The 9,054-nt window shown below is 31.6% G+C and overlaps 2 protein-coding genes across 2 annotated transcripts in view; both read left to right on the top strand.

The window, feature by feature from the left end:
- The window catches only part of LOC106472509 (uncharacterized protein C12orf45 homolog), a 7,643-nt gene extending 6,400 nt beyond the window's left edge, over window positions 1-1,243 (top strand). Inside the window, exon 3 of the mRNA XM_013933165.2 lies at window positions 864-1,243. Within this exon, the coding sequence (XP_013788619.1) occupies window positions 864-1,094 (231 nt within the window). The 3' untranslated portion in view covers window positions 1,095-1,243. The remainder of the gene's footprint in view (window positions 1-863) is intronic.
- A 4,476-nt stretch (window positions 1,244-5,719) lies between these two features.
- The window catches only part of LOC106472508 (dedicator of cytokinesis protein 3-like), a 58,729-nt gene continuing 55,394 nt past the window's right edge, over window positions 5,720-9,054 (top strand). Inside the window, 1 exon segment of the mRNA XM_013933164.2 lies at window positions 5,720-5,756. Within this exon segment, the coding sequence (XP_013788618.2) occupies window positions 5,720-5,756 (37 nt within the window).

The raw sequence follows: 9,054 nt of genomic DNA, 5'->3' as shown, positions 1-9,054 counted from the left end.
TTGTATTATCGCACATTTCACGCTACAATTGTATTATCGCACATTTCACGCTACCATTGTATTATCGCACATTTCACGCTACCATTGTATTATCGCACATTTCACGCTACCATTGTATTATCGCACATTTCACGCTACCATTGTATTATCACACATTTCACGCTACAATTGTATTATCACACATTTCACGCTACAATTGTATTATCACACATTTCACGCTACAATTGTATTTATCTATTTTTAATACCTCTCCACAATTGTGCTTCAAGTAAAGGTAGTACCATAACAGTTAAGGATTGTAGCATATGGAAAATGAAATGAATAGATCAAATTGATAGGATTTCATATGAATTTTCGGAGTAGAAAGAGGGGTCTTCTGGTTGGGGAGTGGTGTGAAATTGTTCCTTTTTTTGTACCATTCACCCATGCATATAAGAATGCTAGCTCCTCCTGGGTGGGTTAAAAATTCAAGTTTCCAAAATCTCTTTATTCAGATATTAACAGCTGATATCTGCATTAAGTTTTTATTTTTTGCGATGATGATCATATTTCGATAACTTTGTTAAAAGTGCTATCTAGTAATAATGTACAAATACCAATCTTCCCTGCAGTAGGTTTAGTTATACTTCCTGACACTACCTGTTGTAATGAACAATATAATTAATACATTTTGATTATAACTGACTGACTCTTTCATAACACAATTTTCATATAATATCACACAAACACAAAAATATGTGATAAAATATATACAGTTAAATAAGAATATTGTTGATTACAACTTAAACTGATTTTGTGTGGCTATTTATGAACTTATTACCAATACATATATATCTAACTGATTGATTTCTACCCTAATGTAGACACTGGCTGTGTTTGAAAATGATGAACACATTAATTTAGAAGATGAAAATCGTGATGTTTCTTCTGGTGAAACTTCTGATGAAGATGAAAATCATGATGTTTCTTCTGGTGACTCTTCTGATGAAGATGAAAATTGTGTTTTGAAAACAGGACTTTCATTAGAAATTGATAAGCCTTCAAAAAATGTAAACCCTAAAATTGAAGTATTACCTTCAATCCAACAGACATGATGTTTCTTTCTGAACATCATCGAGTTTTTGATGTAAAATAAAATGTTTCATTACTGTATATATCACGGTAGACAAATCAAAAGCCTTTTCATGTACAGATCCAGTTTTCAGTGTTCTCAAATAAAACATCCTACACTGCTTTATGTAAATTTTTGTGTTTATATTTTTACTTACTCCAGTTTGTTATTACAGCGTCTTCTACAGCTACAATTCCATCCTGTTGTAACTTGCCTTAGTTAGGTTTGAATCGGGTATTTTAAGAACCTGTCGGTCTTTTCCTACTGCATAAAACAGAATAGCCAACTTATATTTTTTACCTTGTTTCCTAACTGAAAAAATGTTTGTATTTGTAGATTTTTTATTTGTCACAGACATTTATTTATAATTAAGGTCAGAGAAAAAGTTTTATAGCAGTCCCAAACTGAAATTATGTTTCTGAAACAGAAAATTGGTATCTTCAACTAGGAGGGATCTGTTAAGTATCAACACACTGGTGGTTAACATGCTCACTTCTAATTTAGGAACAGCTAGTGTGATAGCTCGTGCATAGCTTTGCAGAAAATTTCTAATCAAACAAACTATATATATTGCCTTGTGAACCTGACAGTTTTGCTTACACTAAATATTTTAGGCCAGTAGAACTTGTGTTAATATAAATATTATTCATATGTATAAACAGTAATGTTAACAACTATAGTAGATGCCAGTTTGTTTAAGTCAAAGCTAATTAATTTTTCCAAACATGAAATATAACAAATGGATTCTGAACAGTTATGTTGTCCACAATCATTTGTAAGTAAAATTGTGCTGTAACGCACACATGAACCTCCAGAGGAAACTGAAATGGTAAAACATAAAGTAATTTTCTCTGTAAAAATTATACAAATTTTCTAAGTATTGTTACGGCAGCGGAAGTCACGCGATGCTGGGAGCATCCACCCTGGAGTTTCTAGAAGGATCATAGCTTATCGAGGAGAGTTGAAATACCAGTACAAGTTTTCAAACCAAATGAAAAATTTGCCAAAGTAAGAAAAAAACATTAAAATGTTCAAACTATTACAATGACTTTATGTTAATTTCCACTTTAAATTTTTTTATTGGCAATACAAAATTTACAATTTACTGTTAGTCATCAGTTTCTTGAGCATGACCAGCTGGGTGCAACTGACATTCCAAGTGTAGTTCACTTGACTCTACATACATGAGATATGTTTCATTAAATTAGTATGATAAAGCATAAAGTGCTGGTGTTTATAACAATATCATGGTACTTATTCGAGTGTCCAGTAATTTTTGACAATGTGGTATGTGATGTTTAAGTGTTTATAAATGCATCATCACGATGTTATAGAAACTCATGTTTATAAATGGTGGTTCCTGTGACTACTGGAGATCAGTAAAAAGATACAGAAGAGTCACTTTGCACTGAACTTTAGACGTGACTTTTTCCCACAACCATGACTAGTGAAGTAACGATGATATGAATACTGAGTGAGTTTTTTATGATGACTGCATGCTTTTTTAATGTAACTACATGGTGATTGAATTAGTACTGATGATTATTGGCTTAGTTAAGTCATCATAGTTTCATCAATTTTACAATGTCCAGTGTAGTATCATCGTATATTTAATACTAGCAGGATACCCGGTGTTGCCCAGGGAATGAAGCACTCAGTTTGGTGACCACTTGATTAAGAGTAAAATAACCAAAAAAGCTTCATGGTAATTGTGCCTGAATTATAATTCTTTCAGACAAAATATTTATTTTCTTTGTAAGAGAGATACATAATTCAAAGAAACTTGACTTTTGTCGAAAAAACAGTCAGTTAAGGGCTTCATGTTAAACAATGTTTTTAGGTTTTCCGCATGGAGCATTTACATAAAGATTTTTTGGGCTTCCAACACGTGAACATCCAACATAGAGCTGTCCATGAGAGAAGCAGGGCTTTTTCAACTACAAGCCAGTTATCTTCAATGTCTGACCTTGCGATTTGTTGATGGACATGGAAAAGCTTAAGCGAATGGGAAACTGTAGTCTCTTAAACTCAAATGTCATATCAGTGGGAATCATTGGGATTCTCGGTGGAAAACATCTTCACCCTTGCCTCATCGAGAAAGTATTGTAGCTTCAATAACATGGGGCATAAGCTTCTTTACTGCCAGTCTTGTTCCATTGCACAGACATGGTGGATCCAAATTTTGGAGTACCGTGATCGATGCTTCTACTTTTAGACTGATACAATGTGGTGGGACTCTTGGAGGTTCAAGTGAATTCATAAACTCTGGGGATAGTTGACCATTGGGTTTGATCGGGCACTGAGTCAACTGACTTGTAGCACTGGGTATTACCAGGTATCTTCTGCAACAGCTGTGTGTTGATGACATTGACAATATTGTTCTTTGGAGCTAATATTGCTCTTTCACACAGCCACCTGTGATAATATATATATTTTTCTGTGTGTTTAAATTTTAGAATTATTTATGGGGGGGGGTGCCAAAGGAAGGGTTTGCCTCCAGTGCCAAATACTTTAGGTAACTCCCATGAATGTACTATATTCTGATGGTGTAACTTGGTCCATTAAAAAAAAACAGATTTTGTTTTATCTTCCAGTTATAACATACATACTACAAAAGATAGAACGTTGATAAGAAACTACCTCGAGTACCCATCCAAGGGTCGGGTGAAATAAAAACTCGTTTGTAACAATGGATAGGAAAATGGTCTTCTATTCATTTTTCTTAACACAATAAACATCAAAAGTGCAATAAAAATACATAAAGATACCAATACTGAAAAGAAAGACATACTGTTTTCGAGAATTCTAACACCATTGGTTATATAGTTCATTCTAATGCTGAGGAATATACAATACCGGTAATTTTTCCAAAATTAGAGGGGTCTACCTCCACCCCGATAACCTTCCTCATGTCATCCTGTATCAAAAGTTTGGCACTAATTGATCAAGAAAAATGGAAGCGTGTAAGGAACATATATGAAATAATAGATATACGACCGTGTATTTTTCTCTGGTATACACTTTGCTTTATATAATAGATAATATTTTCTATATTATTATAAATAAATATGTTTATCATCTATAGAGAGATAACATTTATGTTCTGTGTACAAAAGATGCAAGAAATAAAGTTTATTGTTATAGTTATTTGTCTGATTCAACTGTTTGAATCATACAAAAGTGCATAAAAAATACATCGAAATCTTACATTTGTAATTTTTAAGTGCAATGTTTCACATCATCCTAAATTTTTTGTATTCATTATATCTGGTATTTTAGTTGTCTTCTACTTACCACAGTGAACCTATATTTATAAAAGATTTTAAGAAATTATATTAAAAATATTTATATATATATATAGTTACTAAGAGCCTTACGTTTCACATTAAAATATGCTTGATGAAAGCTGTGTAACATTTTAGGCTCTAAACGAAAGAGTTGGTGCTTCAATGTTAATTGCTTATGTAAAATGTTAGTATCTTGCTTCCAGTACTTGCCTTAGGTATTTACATATCAAAGTAAAAATCCTTCAATTTGGATATTACTTTGGAGTTATACAGATTGTACTTAGAACTGCCCCTTTCGCTGATTCAGCGATAAGTCTGAGGGCTTATAACGCTCTTTCATGACAGATAGATCGATTAGCCCAGTTCTAACAGTTTTTTTTTTAAGTTAAAATAAGAAATTTCTTATTTCGTAAAAACTTTTTATTAGTTACGTATTATATTATTTCATCTTTTCAAAATGACCCTCCTCCCCCAGGCGGCTTAGCGGTAATTCTTAGGGCTTATAACGCTACAAATCGGGTTTCATTATCCATAGTGGGCAAGACACAGATGGCCCATTGTGTAACTTTGAGCTTAATAACAAAGTTTCCAATATGCTTTTTATTGACTAAGGTATGCCTTAAAAGTTTTAGATATTTATTGGGCAAATTATAGTTTAAGATGACGAATTTTTTCGTTTTCAGCATTTGACGGCGTTCTCTGGTGATATTAGAATTTATGAAAATTTATTTGTCATAACATTTTTGGAATTTTAAAGGGATACGGTCAATATTGCTTTCATGGAATTTAATAAATGCAAAAAAACGTATTCCGTGACTTCGCATTCTGAACAATGTAATATCAGTTAAATAAATACTGGTCATTAAACGATTGCATAAAAATATATATGGAAGCCAAAAACACATTTACCAATTAAATTTCATACTCGTTTCTATTAATTATATACTTTAAATTGGTTCTTAAAGATATTTTCATGCAATATAAAATATATTATGCCTAATTGTTCCAAAAGCAATCGAAATCAGTAGGTGGCTGATAGGTTGACCCTGACCGTCAGTAAAAATGTTTACAGACATCACCTTCGTATCGATTTAAAAAGTATTGAATGGGATGATGTTACAATGTTAGCCTTTCAGGCATGAACACTAGGTGTCACTACTAGTAAGACTATTATCAATTTTTTAAAGAAAATGGTGGAAGAGGACTATAGACTTGTAGTAATTGTGATTCTTAATGTTTGAATATAATAGTATGGAGATATCTGTTGTTTTTTTCTTCTTAATAAAATTTTTAAGCTATTGATAATTCTGTGAGATTAAAGATGTGGACTCCGACAAAGAATAAAAAGTATGGTGTGGGTAAGTAATTTGTTTTTGTTTTTTGGTAAAACAGTATTATCGTGAGTATGTCAGTGTTTTTTTTTTATGATAGCCTAGATTTTCCGCCGGTAATGATTATTTAATAGTACCACCATATTATTGGCATCTATGTCAGCCGGTTATAAGACTTGTAATACGAAAAGTGCATTTGTAACGTACATTAAAACACACACCTTTGATAAACATCTAAATTCTAAGGATGAATGAAAAAAATTATTACGTATAAGTTATGTTACAATTTACTATTAGTTATAAGAACAGCATCATATTACGATTGTGTAAATTATGACTACCTTAGAACGAGGTAGTTATGTTTATATTCTGTGGATGTAACTATAATAATTTTCAAGTGTTTACAGTATATAACTACAATTATTGTTTAACTATAATAATATAACTTAACATCTGAACAAAAAGTAGACATCAAAAGCTTGAGTTTAATAAAAAAAAATGCATCATTACTAATGACATTACATTTAGTCCTACCCTGTCATATTATTAGTTTACTATTACTATTAGTACCTTACTACCTGTAATTTATATTCAAATCAAGCTTGTAAAGTATCTCAAGTTTTAAAAGTGAGAGTAGTAAGTGTATTAATGTAGTAAAAATTTTGGTTATATTATTGATATATATAGCACATGAAGAATGATATGGAAATTTTTTGTTCCATAAACTCAAAAATTATTGTTATATTGTAATGGTTAAGTTGAAGGAATATAAACAGTTTTTACATTTAATTACAATTATTATGCTTCTTGTTATACAGAAGATTGACTTTCTAAAAATGATAGTATTGGTTTCAAATTGAATAACAATCATAGAGGAATCAAAATTTCAAACAACTGTACTTTTCTAGTAGATAGATAAATTACCGAAGGGTTAGATAGAATTATTTTCCCTAAATTTCAGGTTCTTTGCATATTATCATAAGTGACACCATAGTAAGAAAATTGTAACTAACCGTGAAGTATTATTAAGGCTTTCAGGTCACTAAGATATAAGAAGTGAGAAGACAGAAGTCAGTTGAATTCACCAGTCACCCTTTTCACTCTGCCCAGCCAAGATCAATAATCCAAGTTACATGTAGTCTATAGCATCCATTTACTTATCCAGCAAAAGTCTGAATTAATTCAAACTAAGAGTTGGTTAAGCATTTCTACAATTCTAGATTAAGCCTTTCAAAATTTGTGCATATTCTCCCTACTTTCAATTTTATACACCTCAAATGGACCTCTCACAGACACTTAAAAAAACTACTAATAATTTTAAATCATCTAGATTAAATTACATCACATTCTTTTGAATTTAGGAAAAGCTCAATTCTTCATCCTATCCCATAATTAAAGGCCTCACCAAATTTTTACATGCGATTTTTATACCTTTCTTACCCTTAATTTCAAAATATCTACAATTAGATCAATATAAATGTATCTACAGCTAAGAGCTTCAATTATTTAGCATTATAATTCACAATTTCTTCAAATCACCAATGTTTTTTTTAACTTTGAATGTGCATTTATTTATAAACAAGATGTGTGATAAAAGCATGAAAGATGGCATGCTAAAATTCAAGTAATGTAAATAATAAAACATGTATCGGTATAATCATTTTTTTATTACAATGTTATCATATTCTAAGTTCTTATAAAATATACTGGAAAAAAATAAGTTACTAGATATGTGCCAAAGTACCACACTAGTTGATCCTTGATTTTAATAACATACATTTGAATAATATATATATTCACCAATTCATTGAACTTTTTAGGAATTTGTCAAAAGAAACTGTTAGAATAAAATTACACAATCATTCAGTTTTTAAGTACATACACATTCACTGGCCAAAGTATTTGTTTCACTTTGTGGTCTGTTTTTTAATCAGGACCATCTCTAATCCAGATAGAGTTAATGGTAAAGGACTGTGTCTTCTGATAAGTCATTCCAAAAGGTCCCATAGGTGCTCAATGGGATTGAAATCAGAGGACTATGTAGGCCAGGGTAAATGTTGGAAGTATTTATCCTATACAGTGAACCAATGATAAAATATTTTAGCTCTATGATTGGTGGTATTAACATCCTGGAAGTAACCATCATTGTTTGGGTAAAAGTAGAGTACTATGGGATACATCTGATCATCTAGGGTAGTCAAATATTCACAAGCTGAAATACTGATATAGGAACCAGGGCACCTAGTCCATGCCATGCAGATGAGTCCCCCAACATTACATTTTACAGTGGAAAACATGTCCGTTGCTTCATTGGGTTGTCACTGCAATCTAACCCTACCATGATTGTAAAACAATGTCATGCGTGATTTGTTTGATCGTATTACACATTTCATTGGGTACCGGTCCAATTCCAATGATCTGTACACCACTGGACACATAACTTTCAATGTTGGCAGAGATAAGTGGTTTATATGAGGGGGCACACTAATCAAAGTTAATATTTTGTGGTGTGTATGGATGTTCCTAGATACCGTAATGGATGTTCTAGATACCGTAATGGATGTTTCTAGATACTGTAATGGATGTTTCTAGATACTGTAATGGATGTTCCTAGATACCATATTAAAATTATCCCTTAATTTATGCACATTTTAACTTCTATTAGGCTGGACAATCCTCAATATTTAACTTGTATCCCTGTTTGATAGTTCTCCTTTGAACACTGTTTCCTTTATTATAGATATTTGATCTGATAATTCACATTGTTTGACTTGGGACACAGTGGTTTTTTTATTTCTTAAAGCTGGACAATCCTCAATATTTAACTTGTATCCCTGTTTGATAGTTCTCCTTTGAACACTGTTTCCTTTATTATAGATATTTGATCTGATAATTAACATTGTTTGACTTGGGACACAGTGGTTTTTTATTTCTTAGTCAGCTCGATCATTCTCGCAATTGAGGAGACACCCATTCATTGAGCCCCAACAATAACATCACATTTATAGCTTGATGAAGCTCTCATCTTTCCTGATTATAACTGCAAATTGTATTTATAGACCCTGGTGTTTTTTTTATTTATCTATCATGTAAATACCTACTTTATTTAACTATAAAATGAGATTGTTGAGATAGGGGAGTTTCTTATATTTTGGCCCATTAGTGTAGGTAAAAATAGACATTTACATTATTAGAGATATAAAATATTGATATTAAAGCTAGAATGCAACCTTTTTATGTTAGAAGACCTGTCTGCTTACCTCATGTTTCACGTTTTTATTTGTGACACAATAGCAAATTTTCTAAATGAAATGTTTTTCAATTT

The sequence above is a fragment of the Limulus polyphemus genome, unplaced genomic scaffold (genome assembly GCF_000517525.1).
Source record: "Limulus polyphemus unplaced genomic scaffold, Limulus_polyphemus-2.1.2 Scaffold5390, whole genome shotgun sequence".
Classification (NCBI taxonomy): domain Eukaryota; kingdom Metazoa; phylum Arthropoda; class Merostomata; order Xiphosura; family Limulidae; genus Limulus; species Limulus polyphemus.
Note: the sequence above shows the minus strand (reverse complement) of the source record. Positions and strands in the feature narration are given on the sequence as shown.